Source organism: Theobroma umbraticum, unplaced genomic scaffold (genome assembly GCF_002168275.2).
Source record: "Theobroma umbraticum cultivar Fairchild unplaced genomic scaffold, ASM216827v3 scaffold_56.0, whole genome shotgun sequence".
In the NCBI taxonomy this organism is placed as follows: Eukaryota; Viridiplantae; Streptophyta; class Magnoliopsida; order Malvales; family Malvaceae; genus Theobroma; species Theobroma umbraticum.
The window spans coordinates 9,228,905-9,245,025 of NW_018397256.1; the positions used below are offsets into that span (position 1 = coordinate 9,228,905).

Below are 16,121 nucleotides of genomic sequence, written 5' to 3' on the forward strand. Positions count from 1 at the left end.
AGGTATATTTGATGAACCATAATATTTCCATATTTAATTTTTTCAATATGTTTGAAACTTTTTTTAAAAAAATCACTTAATGGAAGGTTTTTACTGAATTAGTGTTGAAAATCTTAAGTAGATAAAAATTATTTAATGTATTAAGTCAATTTTATTTAAAAAAATAGTTTTTAATTGCATTAATTTTATATTCTTTCTTTTTCTACTTTTTTTTTTCGTTTTAATTATTATCAATACAAAGTAATCAAAAAATCATAGTTTTCATTTACAAAAAATTTATTAAGAAATCTACTTAACATTTAATTTTCACTAACACCGAATAATTTTAATATAATAAATTTAGTATTTAGATTATTGAAAATTAAAAATTCAGTACTTAATTTTTTTTTTAATTTATCTAACAACACCTAATAGTTTACATTACTTAAATATGCATAACATTTGAAATTTGACATAAATCAATCACGTGGCGGCTGCAGGGGTTAGCTTGAAGTGGGCGTATTTATAGGATGATGAAATGAAAAAGACAGAAACAGGTAGTAACTCATTAGTAGTATTTAATGACATTAATTAATGATCCAAATATAAATGATTAGGTAATGATTTCTTAATAACATTACTCGACAAATTATTGGTAATTTTTCTTAATGTACTCGGTAATTAAAGAAGGAGGAGATTAAATCTTAGAATTTGATTTCTTGATATCAGATTCTAAATTAAGTAGGAAATGCAAATCATTTGATTTGGAAATATAACAAAAGGAAATTTGGTTTCCGTGTAGCAGCTGATAATGACCCAAAACAGTGTCACGTGGGAGCAGAATTTGAAAGAGGAGAAAACACGTGCCACCTCATTTTGAAACCTAAAGAAACCCCCAAAAAAACCAGAAAACCCCTCTCTTTCTCTCTCCTTTGGTTTCTCTCTCAATCTAGCCAAAATAGGAAAACCATGGAAGCGATACTCACAGACTGTGTTCAAAACAGTCTCCGCCATTTCATGTTCAGAAACGCCATTTTCCTTTGTGAACGCCTCTGCGCTGAGTTCCCTTCCGAGGTAACTCGATTTCTACCCCCTCACTCACTCACTCACTCACTCAGCCAAAAAAAGAAAATCTTTTTTTTGAATTTTTCTTTTTCCTTTTTAAAATTTTTTTTTCGGTTGGTGAAAAAAAAGAAGAAGAAACTTTTAATCTTTTCAAGTCTTTAATAATTTTAACTCTTCCCGGGTTTCTAAATATTGTTTCTCAGCATAAAGGTAAAAAACTGTTCGTTGGATTTTCAAGATCGACTGTGCGCGTTGCTTCAATCATTCGTTACCGATGAATTGGTTTTTTAATCTTTTTCCAAGAATTTTATTGGTTTCAGTGTTTAGTTAACAGCATTTCTGATTTGGGTTTTTTCTTCAATTTCAATTTAAATTTAGAAACTTTGCAAAAATGCGTTGCATTTAAGTTGGTTTTAAATGTCTCTTTTTTTATTTTTTAAAAAAAGAGAATATAGGTTTTGGAAGTGGAACTTGATAAATTAAATAAATTAAAGGCCATAAATTCGATAATCTTGTAATTTACAGAATGGGGTTCTTTTACTGTATATAGTGAACTGAAATATGACCTTCTGGGTTAAATGTAGGTGAATTTGCAGTTGTTAGCTGCTTGCTACTTGCAGAACAATCAAGCTTACTCTGCCTATCATATTCTAAAGGGTAATGCATACCTTGTTTTGAGTGTTTGAAGTTTGTTTTGGTATATTTAATTATAGTCCTTTTCGTCATTGTTATGATCAACTCATTAATAAGGTTTTTAATTATTTGAAGGAACACAAACGGCTCAATCCCGCTACTTGTTTGCGGTATCATGCTTTCACATGGATCTACTTAATGAAGCTGAAACCGCTTTATGTCCTGCTAATGAGCCTGGCGGAGAGGTACTAGATGATATTTTCTTTAGACATATTCAGGAATGATTCTTTTAAGCTGTAGTTCATGCAGTTATACCTTAAAAGCTCACTTCTTTTGGGGGGAAAATGCTTCAATAACGCTGGTTGGATTTATATGATAGGGGATTTGACACATGGTCTGATATAAACTTCTGTAATCCTATACTTCAAATTTCTATTATGGCCTGTTGGATGTTGACCTCCGGTTGTCCGTGTCTTTCACATGATTCTTGTGATGGCAATATCTTGTTAATTCCTGTTTCATTTTGTGCAGATTCCAAATGGTGCAGCCGGTCATTATCTTCTTGGCCTTATTTACAGGTTGGGCCAAGTTATCTTTTTTTATTAACTCCAGGAAATAATACCAGAATTTAGGGAGAAGCAACATTCAATTGTTTTTGGAAATTTGCTTTGATATACCTAGAAATTTTCTCCAAATATGGCGTAATAAGATGCGAGGAATGGTTATGATTTTATGTTGAATGCTACCCTTTCTTTTTTGTTTTTATATAATGTTGCTTAATCTCATTACTGGCTGGATAGAGATAGGCAATCTTAATATGATCCTTTATAATGAAGGAATCTAGTCCTATATGCTTTGACTTTTCCTTTGTTTAACAACTGGGATGGGGGGACTATTTTTCAAATTTCAAAGAGTTTTAATCTTCTATTTTGCTTTATTGGATGTCTTCTCTTTTCAGGTACACAGATAGAACGAAAAGTGCCATTCATCATTTTAGGCTGGCTTTGTCTATAGATCCTTTGCTTTGGGCTGCATACGAGGAGTTGTGTGTATTAGGTCTGTCTAAAGAATACTCTCATGGTTCTATGTTTCTACTGCTATGCTACCATGCTAGGTGGACCAGATATGTTGACCTTGATCTCGCTAATTTTTGAGTTAATATGGGTAAACAAATTTACTTCATAGGTTTAGTTTGTCTGCTACTGCAGTTGATGTTATAAATAGTATCATTTAAATGGCTTAGCAAATTGTTTTTAATTGACTTGATCTCACATGTATTCACTCAGTATGTCTATTATCTTTTGACGTGATTCTGTTCTCAGTACCATAGAGTGCTTGTTCTCATATGTTACATTCATAATTAAGTTATTTTCTTTTTGTGTCCGGACATATTAGGTGCTGCCGAAGAAGCAACTGTAGTTTTTGGTGAAGCAGCTGCTCTTTGCATTCAAAAGCAGTACTCACATCATGGGGTAACTTCCCCAAACTTGCATACGTCCAATGAGGATTATAATTTGGTTTCTTCTCGGAACTTTGGCTCAGAAGATGTCAGTCCAAGGCAATTGAAACACACACAAGGCAATAACCTTAGAGATATCCCTGGTAATTATCATGGAGCAGCAGGGCTGAGTGGAGCTGCTTCTCAGCCTCAAAATGGTGGTCCTTCAAATATGCCATTTTATAATACTCCTTCACCAATGGCCTCACAGGTATGATGACGTGAAATGCAAATACTAAATTACAACTGTATCTAGAGTTCTATGTTTTGATTAATTAGTTACTTAGTTTAGGGTGGATGCATCGAGTTTATTGAGTCTGTTTTTTGTTTAATTTTTCTTTTTCTGTCTAAATAAGGGCAACAAGTCTGAATTCCTCTGTATCTTGTAGTTGTCAGGAGTTGCTCCACCACCTTTGTGTAGAAATGTGCAACCAAATGGTCCTAATCTTAACACAGTTAATACTGATGGTTCTCCAAGGTCAGTTGTGAACTCTACCATTCAAGCACCTCGAAGAAAGTTTGTTGATGAAGGAAAATTACGAAAGGTAACCTTTTGCTTTTTCTTTTTAAAGCCTTCTTGGAGTTTAGAGCTTTGGTGAAATCGTAAGTTTGTATAGCATTGCTTTCATACCAAAAGAATCTTATGAATCTTCCAGAAAGAGGAATCATTTATTTTTCAGTCATAGAGGTACATTTACTATACATGTAGTCTGTTGTTTATGTAAATTAGCAGTATCATGCTAGTTGGCTGTGTCACATGGTGGTCTCTTGAGAGAAGTTTTTGAGTAGGAATGGCATTGTCTTTTCTTATATTGATACATGGAGCTATTCAACCAGTCGTTAGTTTTCTCTTTAATGTACTATTGATAGTTTGATACATCAATGTTCAGCTACGGGAGCCAGTACATTTGTGTTATCCTTGTGCTTGCGTGTTGTACAGTATAAAGCTTCTTTTCCCCCGACCTGAAGTAGTTTGTTAATCCTTTGTGGTCAGATTTCTGGGAGGCTATTTTCTGATTCTGGTCCCCGTCGAAGTACAAGACTTGCTGGAGATGCTGGGGCCAATACAAATGCAAATACCACAGCAGTAGCTGGAAATGGGACTAATAGCTCTTCTAAATACCTTGGAAGTTCTAAGTTGAGTTCTGTGGCACTGCGTTCTGTGACAGTTCGTAAGGGACAATCTTGGGCGAATGAAAATATTGAAGAAGGTTATAAATCTTCTTCTTCATCTCCATTTCTGTGAGCTATGCTACTTTCTTTTGTTTGATAATTCCTTTCAAGAACATTGCAATTTGATATCGTTAATTATTGATTTATGATTTATGGGCACAGTAGTAACTTTAAAGTTTGTTTTAATGAGTTCATTTTTGAACCTAATTGTTACAGTTACTGGATTGAAATGAGTTGAAATGCTTATTTCCCTTCTGATAAATGGAAGTGCAAATCCTTCTTCTTAGTAACTCCTAGTTACTTACCTGTTTATAGCTGCACAGTCACTGTTAATCTGATGCTTAGAAACTTGAGTTCTGATCTTATATAGGGATTAGGAATGAGGCATTTGATGATTCTCGTGCAAATATGACAACGACTTCTAGTTCATTCCCTTCTGGTGATGTTAAATCGCTTGACCAAGACAGGGCAACTGTTCCGATTGGTGGGGTTGTTATCAGCAGCTCGAAAATCATAAGTGGTGCTTCAGAAGTACTAGGCCTTTTGAGAACCCTTGGGGAAGGCTATAGACTTTCTTGCCTGTATAGGTGTCAGGTAGTTTTATGGTTACCTTGAAGAAACAGAAGTTGAATTCATATCTCCTGGGCAAGGTTCAATTCTCTTGATAATGCTTCTGTCGACAGGATGCATTGGATACCTATCTGAAACTTCCGCATAAACATTATAATACAAGCTGGGTGCTGTCCCAGGTAATACTTCTGGTGCAACTTTCTCTGTTTTCTTCCTCTCTTGATGTTAGATTGTCTCATGCCAGGTTGATCAAGCAGTCTTGACTTATATAAATATATTTTTTAATGAGTTCATAGAAAGAGGCATGCATTCCCTATTTCAGCATTTATAGTTTTACGCACTGTATGTAGGTTGATTTAAAACTTGTTTTACTAAATTTGGTTGGCTAACCAAGGTAAGGACTAAGGTGAATGTATGTGAGAGAGAGTGAGAGAGAACTTGGTACTAACTCCGCATTCCATGGACCATATGATATGTTTCTGAAAGTTTATGGTGCAGGTTGGAAAAGCACATTTTGAATTGGTAGATTACTTAGAAGCCGACCGGACATTTAGTCTTGCACGTCGAATGTCACCTTACAGCTTAGAAGGAATGGATATTTACTCCACTGTTCTATATGTGAGTTCCCTGGATCCTTCAAAACTTATGTTACATTGCTTGAAGTATTCTTGCTCTACTAATCTATTGTAATCAGGATGCCATCTGCCTGGTTTACAGTTGTGAAAATTTAGAGCAAGTGAACTTGTTACATTCCAACATGTACTGATTTTTCCCTCTACTTTTTTGGTAAATTTCTTTGCTCAAAGTTGTCTTTATGTTTCTTGCAGCATTTAAAGGAAGATATGAAGTTGAGTTACTTAGCCCAGGAACTGATATCGACTGACCGCTTAGCTCCTCAATCATGGTACTTTACCAGATTTTTTGTTTAAGTAGTTGAATGCGGAACTTCTTTCCTTTCTTGAATAGTTTATAAACCTTACTAATTTCACTATCCTGAGTTTCTCAAAGCTTTTATTGGCCTAAGATTAATTTCTACCTGCCTGCCTTGTTTAATAGTAGGTGTGTACTTTTGGCAGTTTTGAGGGTTTAGATGGCAGCCATTTTAAGATTTCTTAATCATTATTGTTCTATTGTTTATATTTGAATTAACTTGCAGGTGTGCCATGGGAAACTGCTACAGCTTGCAGAAAGACCATGAAACTGCTCTGAAAAATTTTCAACGAGCTGTGCAACTGAATTTGAGATTTGCATATGCCCACACCCTTTGTGGTCATGAGTATGGTTCTATGGACCTTTTCCCTCCATTTTTTTGAACATGTTAATAGGAACTTCATTTTTATAAACTTCAATTGTGTATTAAAGTTCTGTTGCTACACTCTGACCTGCAGGTATGTAGCTTTAGAAGATTTTGAGAATGGAATCAAGAGCTACCAGAATGCCCTTAGGATTGATTCAAGGCATTATAATTCCTGGTATGGGCTAGGAATGATCTTTCTTCGTCAAGAGAAGTTTGAGTTTTCAGAGCATCACTTCGGAATGGCTTTTCAAATAAATCCACGTTCTTCTGTTATAATGTCTTATCTTGGAACTGCTATGCATGCCCTAAAGGTTGGGCTACTCTCTGTATTGTTTATAATATTATGACTTGAACAATATCAACTTGAGGAGTTCTTTTGAAATTTTGTTATCATTTTACAGAGAAGTGAGGACGCTATCAAGATAATGGACAGGGCGATTTTAGCAGACAGAAAAAACCCTCTTCCCATGTATCAAAAGGCTAATATACTAATGAGCTTGGAGAAATTTGATGATGCTCTAAAAGTTCTAGAGGCACTTAAAGAGTATGCCCCTCGTGAAAGCAGTGTGTATGCTTTGATGGGAAAAATCTATAAGCGGCGTAACATGCATGAAAAGGCCATGCTTCATTTTGGTATTGCTTTGGATTTAAAACCATCGGCAGCCGATGTCGCTACAATTAAGGTATTGGCTTATATTTGATCTTTTCTTTTTCTTTCTTTATTTTTCTTAAAGATTATCACTTTGGTTTGTTTCCTGCTTCAAATGTTAGAAATCCATGATTGTTTTGCTGAGAAGATATATGGACCTATTTTTACAAATTAAGGACTGTAGTGATGGTCTGAATCTTTTATGCTGTAAACTTGCAACACACAGAACCGTAGGCACCATGGTGGTAACTTCAGATCTATTAGGAATACGTTAATTTGGACTTGGACACTCACATCATGTTAAAAATTTAGCTGCATGTAGTTGTCAAATTTTTTTCCTATACCACCTGGCTTGCTTTCTCTTTAGTTAGGCATTGCTTAGTACCTGGAAGTGTAATTTTTATTATTGCTTCTTCCTAAGAAGAAATGAATCTTTTGATTCCCAACTGCTCCTTTTGTAATTATCTTTATATAATGATATTCAATGCTTTTCAAAAAAAAAAAAAGAAGAAGAAGAAATGAATCATTGTTCTTTACACTCATGCTTTCTTTTGAATTTTAAAACAGGCTGCCATTGAGAAGTTGCATGTGCCAGACGAATTAGAAGATAACCTGTGAATCCACTGAGATTCAAGAAGTAAAAGAGGAAGAGAATCTCCTGTAAATTTTCTGGCTCGGAATGTGTTTGCTCAGAGAGATATTGGCCCTGCTTGTGCTTTCGATTGATGACGCTGAATAAAACGGTAACAATCTTCAAAGGCCAATTTATTAGTGCAGTCTGACCTGTTGGCCAGATCCTGTAGTTTTGTGGGTGATTCACAGACTGACAGAGAACTTGATTAACAAAAGATTACTCAAAGCTGCCACACTTGTATGCATAGTTTGTGTTATCAAAGCCGAAAATGTACCATTAGTTTTTCACTTTGTTTATAATTGTAATTTGTTTTACCATTACATTGAGGCAACATGAAATTTAATGTTGGCTCATAACTTGTTCTTAATTCTAGTCCATCACGCATATTCTGCATTGTCATCAGACTGGAGCCAGTGTATTCAGATTCAAATTCGTAGATTGTGGCTCTTCCTACTTGTCACAGCACTATGAACAGTTTTTGTCTCAGCATGCGAAGACATTGCCCAGTGGTGAAATCTTTTGGACAAGTGTTGCAGATATGCCACACAATATTGCAAATACTGTTTTGCAAGAGTTAGGTGAGCTGTAGCTAATAGTTTCATCAATGTCGTAGACATATATGAAAGGGCAGCACTCTTTTTCCTGTTTACGGATTTTATCCCATTAGGGTTTTTTAACGAGAGTCTTTCCGTATGACATGGAATTGTCACGGGTCATAGAGAATCTGTTTATGTTTAGTAAGAGTATGTCCCATTGTATCAACGTTTTTTTGATGAATGAAGTTTCTTGTTTGAATTATTCAAAAAAATTATGTATAATGATTTGGATGTTGAGATATTGTTTAATTAACAAAAATATCATGTTTATCAATTATATTTTATAAATGGTCATTTTAAAATTTTTATTATTACTATTAGTAAAATTTATATAGCTTCTAAAATATATAAAAAAATTTAATTACATCAAATTACTTTTATTAAAAATATCATTTATATATATACACTTCATTCCATATAATATAAGTATGCGTATTTCAACACTAGGTAAAATTGAATTAATTTTATACTGGTAAAATCTTGAATGGTAATTTTCTATTTTATAGTTGCATTCGTATTCTATCTCATTCATCAACACTTATCACATGTTTTAATTAATTAACTCTTGTTTCAATCTATAACCCCATTCGTCCCTGTCATAGTCGTTTTCATCCATCTTATTGCATGTCTTAATTAATGAAATAAAAGTAAATAGAAAAAGAAATTTTTTCAACCTCCCATCAAATATGAAGAGAAAATTTCTTCAAAGTCTTTTCTGTCTTAGGTAATAAAATTAAAAAAAAAAACAGTATTAATCTCTTAAAAAAATTCACCATTAAGATAATAATTTATTTGATTGATAGTAAAATTAGATAATTAGACTTTTTTTAAACAGTGTCCTTCACTCTCAATAATTTATGATTTGATTTTTTGATAATAATAATAAAGTTTTATCTTTTATGAAAATATATAGTTCTTTGTATCTTTTTAGAAGACAACTGAAAGCAGTCGGTGTAATCTGAAAGCATGGATGAGGTAGAAACGGGATACAATTCCGGGCTTGTAGCACGAAAGCATAAAATTGAAATCGAAACCCCACCATTTTTTATCTAATGATGAAGGAGACTGACTGACTTTATTGAGCTTTTGCTAATGATGAGTTCCATTAACACACAGGAAACTTCAAGCTACTACGAAATTTACTGGGCCATTGAAGCTTGGAAAACTCGGAGAGCGGCTTCCATTCTCCGAGCCATGACTTGCAAACCAGAAGCGATGAAGAAATCCAAATCCTTCAGTGTCCAGCCTTTTACGGGCTCCACTTCGTACTTCCACTCAATGTCACACCCTGGTTCCTTTGGCAACACTTTCACTGTCGATACGTAACCGTTGAAACCAACATTGCCATCCACAATGGAATAGCTAAAATCCATTTCACTTGGATCAATGGACAGCAGTTTCTGCTTAGTCCAATTCACAGTCCCTTCGTCACTGCCATTAACAGGAGTTTTGAAGCCGGCACAAAAACGAACACACCCAGGTTGCCCAGACACGCCTTCCACAGGGAGGCAAGTGGTCAGAGTTGGGAACCACTTGTCTAAGCCGAAAAAATCTTGCAAGAGAGGCCAGACTTGTTCTGCTTTGGGGCCTGCTAGCTCTGCAAACGCCTTCCCTTCCCATTTTGGTTGGTGCTGATCATTAGCCATTGAAACAAAAACTAGCAAATATCAAAACGATCAAGTAAAATATTAGGATGGCTTTCCTTGTGTTTAGCAGCTGGTGTTTATATAGAGAAAATTAGTTATCAACGATTCAAGGGCCTAAAGGTTAAGTGGCCGAGGATTTTTTCACGTGACAACTCGTCCAAGAATTTTTGTGGAGGCTGTTGAAGCAAGGATTGTCCTTTACTTTTTAGCACTGGAGGGACAAAATATTAGAGAGTTGAGGTCAGCATTATAAGTGAAATCCATTCATTAATATAAGATAATTTAATCCATGATAGTGCTAAAAAGAAACATATACGGTTGAGTCACGATATCATATCTGAATTGGTGCTACATTTTTTAACTATTACTGCCACTTCTAATTTATGCAAAGCAAACAAATAAGTAGAAAAAGAACAACAAGGTTAACAGAGAAACTCATATGTAATTATAAGCTAACACATTAAGGATAGATATATAGTCACCAAGAAGATAAACTCCATGCTTACCTATATAAAAGACTCAACTAAATTGAGACTGATGATGCACATATAGATTATATGGAGTATAATAATATTTCCAAAGGTATACAATCTCCTAAATGCTAATAAATATGATGATAAATCTATATTATTAATTTAAATCAACACCAATAATATGATTTAATTGTCGAAATTAATGCTTATTAGGAACAGCTAGCCTCACCAACATTAGCAATTTAATCATTAGGCCTTGATGAGTTGAAGTTGTCGACCCTCTTATCTAGATGGCTTCGACAGAACAATATTGAAAAAAAAATTACTACTTATAATTAATTTATACTACAATTGATCATATCTTTATTTAACCTGGTTAAAAATTAATATTTCATTCTCCAATTAATGTCAAGATATAAATTTTGAGTCAAATTTTATACTTGTTTCAATTCATCTTATATAAATTTTTTCTAAATTACATTAATAATGACACATTTGATTGATCATATTTGTGTGGTCGATGCATACTATTATTTTGATTAAAAAAATTCATATTTGACAAAAAACAACAGCGACTTAACTTTGATTTTATATGTGCACAATATAATAAATTTGATTTAAAACAATACATTTTTAAAATGTAGTACTAAAAAATTTTTAATAACACTTTCTTTATGTTTTTGAAAACATTTTTATAGATATAATTTCACTATATAAATTTTTAAATGTACTATAAATAAAATGTAATCAAAAAAATTATGTATACTAGTAAACTGCTTTTTGATATAATTCATGCCTTAGAAGAGATCAAAAAAGTATCTTTCCTAGTTTATAATGGAAATCATGACTAACTAGTAGGAAGGAGTTTTCTTTCCAAAAAGAATGAATATTTGGAGAAATGTCTAGCTAGTTTGAGTTGGAACCTTTCATCCTTCTCATTCATCACTTTTATCTTGTTAGCTCATATAGCAAGTGGTAAATTCCCCAAGACCTTGTTGACTTCAAACACAGCCCTAGTGAATGAAGAGATATATTACAAATAACCAACTTGATAGAATTAGAATATTTTAAAAACCATGAGGTTTTCAGTGATACGATGAATTGTGGTTGAAAGGAGTCAGAGAGGCCAGTACAAGCAATGGTGTTGTCTTAATAAAGTCAAATGTGATTGGCAATCAACACGGGAAGGATGAAGTTAAACCCTTCCTACTAGTTAGTCATAATTTTCATTGAAACCCTTTCATATGAATGAACTGAAAAAGATATCAACCTAATTTGAGATTTTTTTTTTTATAATTAGAGAAAGGGATCAAAACTTTACTCTTTAAATAAAAAAATTACACATCAACTAATAAATCAGATACTTGAGTGTTAATTTGAGATCGTTTTAATTCAATGAAAAGATACTTTTTTAAACATTTCTAAAACGTGAATTATATTAGAAAATACAACGATTCTAATTTGAAATCTTCCCATGTTTTCAGAATTAAGATTCACATGGATCCTAAAATGCGGCAAGGTTAGTGGTTCACAAAACTTGTCGGTGACCTAATCACCTCGCGAGCTTTGCATTGAATATGAAATTTTTGTTTGCATGTGTATGCATGCATTTCTTGAGGGACTCTAAAGTCAAAGAAGTAATCTGCCACACTCGTTATGAAAAATGGTAGGGGCGGGAAATATCACTAGTGCACATAGAAAAGAAACGCAGGGGCCCAACATCATTGTACTAATTATGGTGGAATGGAAAAATGGTTCTTTTCTTTGCCAGGAAATTTTTACGAGCCATGAGACCAAAAGGGATCCAAAAACTTTACCTAATCAACTACTGCAAGGCAAAATCCTAATGAATACTACTGAGTAAGATATCGACAAATACATTTCGATCCAAGATTGAGACCACCCAACCACTATCACTTCGGCGGGACCGGTGTCACCAGGCCCAAAAGCTTCTAGCTCATAAATTGTGTTCCAACAAACTTGGTACAAACTGACCATATTTAGCATTAGGAAAGCAATGTTCATACCTTCAATGGTGCCAAAGCAGCCTCAATGAAGCAATCCCAAAGTCATATAAGTCGGAAAAATATCAGTATTCAGCGACCTGATAGAATCAGGGTTTTTTGGGACGTTGTCGGCCAAAACCTAAAATAAACGCAATAACGAGCTTCGGCATAAAATTGAAGCAATCAGAGACAAGTCAAAATACTGATGCGTAAATATTCCAGCTGAAAAGGTCTGTCATTTCATTGGCAATCAACACGACAAGGATCAAGCTTTTAGCTTCAACCAGATCCAAACACCCTGGCCCGTTCATATTTTATTAATTGATGGTTACTCCATGTTTCCTTCACTTCCCTTCCAATATTGCAGCCTCTGTTCACAACTGAAAAGCTTTCTTCCACTTGTTAGAAGTTCTAGCAGTCCTAATTCACCGTAACTGATTAGCAGCCCGATAGTGGTGAAGGCGGCATTGCTCTTAGCTGTTCAGATAACAGCTGTAGTCATAGTCCATCAGCGGTAGACTCTGAATTCCAGTTGTGTCTTGCAGTCATTGTAATACAAGCAACTGAGCAGCAGTATACCTCAACTACCGGAATCCCATTATGACACAAGCCACACAATTACCACGATGTACCTCTGCACCTCAAGCAGGTCCACAACAACAACAACAACAATTGTCCAGGTCCTCCGGCAAGGATGATGTAAGTTTTGAAAACAATAAACGATGGGTTCCATAATTAAGGTAGAGTATTCCATCAGTCTAGTTTTTAATAGCAGCGAAGATGGAAGCATTGCACCGGTGATCTTATATATAGAAGGATGAAAGTTCTTGCTGCATAAGCTGTAGTTGAAACTGAAATTATTCGTGAAGTAGTGTTTGGGGGCAAAAGGTGATTGAATGCAACATACATGCACCATGATTTCACCAGGTGACACCTACAGCTGTAACTATACATGATACTGTCAGTCCGGAAGGTCAAAGTATAAAAGCCTTACATTACATCGAGGGTCTCAAACTATGCGGCCTCAAAGAAAATGAAGTGATAATATCACATATTATACTCTTCTTATCCCAAGCTTATCTAATTCTTCTATGTTCTTCTAACTAGACCATCTTGCTTGTGCTATTTCTGAATTTCAAAAATTGGCGTCAGAATTGATTCCCACATCTAACATTGCACCACTTTTTGAGCCTTCTTTTTGGCTCTGAGTTTTTGTCTCAGCATCAGTAGCATTTCTATCTGATTTAGATGCAACTTCTTTAATATGAGGTCTTTCAGTGATCTTGTTTCGATGGTTCAAACTTGAGATGGTTTCTTGATGTAAAATATTGTTTGCTTGACTATCTCTTGACTTAGCCAATGTGAACTCTACAAGATCATTGTCTCCTTGAGGAACACCATTCTCATCATGAAAGCCATGTAATCCGTTTCCTACTTCATTCTGGCCAAAAATAGTTACATTCTCTGTACTATTCACCTGCTTGTTTATGTCCTTACTTATGAGGTCTTTATCTTCACCATTCTCTCTTCTTGAACCTGTTTCTTCATCTTTGCCTTGCTTAAGAGCATCAATACTTATCTCCTCATCTCTTTGTAGTTCTTTAGTGTGTCTTTCCAAGTCCTTCTCATCTCCTTGCTCGACAAGATTATTAGCACCACTCTTATGTCCTCTTTCATCAGAACTACTTGGCCTTTTCTGGTCCTTCTCATTCCTTCCCCCATCAAGGTTGGACACGAGTCTCTTTAAACTTTCTAGTCCTTCTTGTGAATTATCATCACTGAAAACTTTGTTATCCTCATCTCTCATTTCGATTTCAATATTTTCACTATTAGCTGACAGATTATATTGTCTTTGTCTGGCTCCATTTTCTTCCCCTCCTCTGCATCAGTCTTGTCATGCCCATGAATGTATTCAATTCGCTTGTCTGGAGATTCATTTTCCCCCTTCTCATTAACAATTCCATCCAACTCATCATCTTCACCACCTCTATCTTTCTGCTTTCCTCCTGCTTCAAGAATTACATCTTTTGGGTCAGACATATACATAGTTTTATAACTCAACTCCACATCCCCTTTGCGTCCCAAATTCAAAACACTGTTTCCTTTACTGAACTTGGCTAATAAACTCCTATCATCCTTTGTGGAGTTTGAATTCTTCATTTGGTACAGCAACCAGATACAAATGGCTGAAATCAACATAAGCTGAAAGCCCTGATTGACATGAGACCCTCTGGGTCTCTGATTTCGACCAGTGGACTGGAAATACATCACAATCCGCACACTATTGGAAAAATCACAAGCAAAATTAGCAAAGACATCCCAACTACAGATTGGTATATGACAAAGATACAGAAACTTGCAAACAAATGAAATCAAAGGCTATATAGATAATCGTTCTGCACAAATCAGCAACCATTCCTCAATTCCAAATCAATTATATGAAATAAATCAGTACAAATTGGCAAATACAGATTGGTATTCGAATCAGTACTTTTTAACTTCCAAAAATATGAGTATTGGTATTCCAATCTCATCTATATAACAGATAAAGGCAATTACAGACAGATTTATGTATCCACAGAAAATTGTTTTGCAAAGATAAAGCGCAATCTTTTTGAAGAATATAGAATTAAAGCCAGAATATTATTCCGTGTCACAAATATTAGCTCAGAGCAATATCCATGCAAGGAAAAATCCAACAAACTCAGTTTTTTTTTGTTCTTTTCTTTCCCATAGACTGACTATTGATTGCAGTTTTAATTAACGACAACATAAAGAATATTAAAATTTTGTTTTTATAACGAAATTTAAGCTCAACTAAAAGGCTGAATCACATCAAGGATTCAATAATGAAGGGGGTTTTCGCTTTCTAGGTCCCATTTATAGTAATATTTCAACAATTAAAAGTCACCGTTCAACATTTTCTCAGCTGCCCAAACACGACTTTGAAGAGTTCCTAATTTCAAAGACTGCAATTACTCCAATCATAAGACTAAACGAAATAAGCATACAAGGGAATCACGAATGTACTCGAAAAATAAGTAACTATCTTTTTCCAAAAGAAAGGGAAAACGCGAGAGGAGAAATGAATTACCTTTCCAAGTAATTTTCTTTTCTTCGATGAAGCGAGCTCCTGATTGTCTTTTCTTTTTCTTTTTCCTTTTCATGTTTGGGGAAAACAGCCAGCAGCGGTTATTTCTTTGTCATAATGTCTAAAATACCCCTCCTCCGACCGCCCGATCGTTGCGACTTAGAAGCGGATGAGTCATGAGTCCATGCAAATTGTTGATGCTAAAAGGGTGATTTAGGAACCTTACAGACTGTTGCCGTCGGTGCTCCTAGAATGTTAGCTTGCTCAGCAAGTGACGCAGAATAAAGGGCGGGATGTTTGGCCAATCACTGGTGCCACGTCCTTCTACGAAATTTTTAGATATTTTTATTTCAATGATTAAGAAAAAAAATAAAATATATGTATATTGATTTCACTAGACTTGATAATTCATGTATTGGTGTTTTAGCCTTATTATGTAAATACAATATTAATAGTTATACGGATAAACATGAACACGACATAATAAGTTAATAATATCAAGATATTAAATACGTATATGAATATATTTAATAAACGTGTAACATGACATAATATAGTTAACATGTATATTATACGTATCGAATTAAATTTTATATGGCATGATGCAATTAACACAATTAAAATTTATACGATGTATAAACTATTTACACGATTGATATGATTAATATAATTAAAAAAGTTAAATTGAAATATGTACAAGTAAAATATGATTATATTATTTAAATTTAAAATAAAAATTATAAATATAATAATATTTAATATCAATAAATCTTAATCATCATAAAAATATTAGTATTAAGATAAATCAATA

The 16,121-nt window shown here is 34.3% G+C and overlaps 3 protein-coding genes across 3 annotated transcripts; 1 reads left to right on the plus strand and 2 right to left on the minus strand.

The window, feature by feature from the left end:
* The first annotated feature begins 873 nt into the window (after positions 1-873).
* HBT (CDC27 family protein) lies at positions 874-8,295 on the plus strand. Its single transcript, XM_021420323.1, has 16 exons — positions 874-1,053; positions 1,629-1,701; positions 1,813-1,922; positions 2,209-2,255; positions 2,636-2,733; positions 3,073-3,386; positions 3,565-3,720; positions 4,170-4,386; positions 4,719-4,942; positions 5,032-5,097; positions 5,417-5,536; positions 5,746-5,822; positions 6,075-6,194; positions 6,307-6,526; positions 6,617-6,898; positions 7,432-8,295. The coding sequence occupies exons 1-16, from the start codon at positions 949-951 to the stop codon at positions 7,480-7,482; spliced, it is 2,280 nt and encodes a 759-aa protein (XP_021275998.1). The 5' UTR covers positions 874-948; the 3' UTR covers positions 7,483-8,295.
* A 753-nt stretch (positions 8,296-9,048) lies between these two features.
* On the minus strand, positions 9,049-9,811 carry LOC110411275 (lachrymatory-factor synthase-like). Its single transcript, XM_021421353.1, has one exon. It carries the CDS (start codon positions 9,738-9,740, stop codon positions 9,234-9,236), a length of 507 nt encoding a protein of 168 aa, XP_021277028.1. The 5' UTR covers positions 9,741-9,811; the 3' UTR covers positions 9,049-9,233.
* Positions 9,812-11,952: 2,141 nt separating this feature from the next.
* LOC110411547 (uncharacterized) lies at positions 11,953-15,774 on the minus strand. The gene is given in 3 exon segments (XM_021421754.2): positions 11,953-14,077; positions 14,080-14,500; positions 15,314-15,774. Coding segments are annotated over 2 exon segments (1,131 nt in total). The 5' UTR covers positions 14,488-14,500; positions 15,314-15,774; the 3' UTR covers positions 11,953-13,354.
* Between the last annotated feature and the right edge of the window lie 347 nt (positions 15,775-16,121).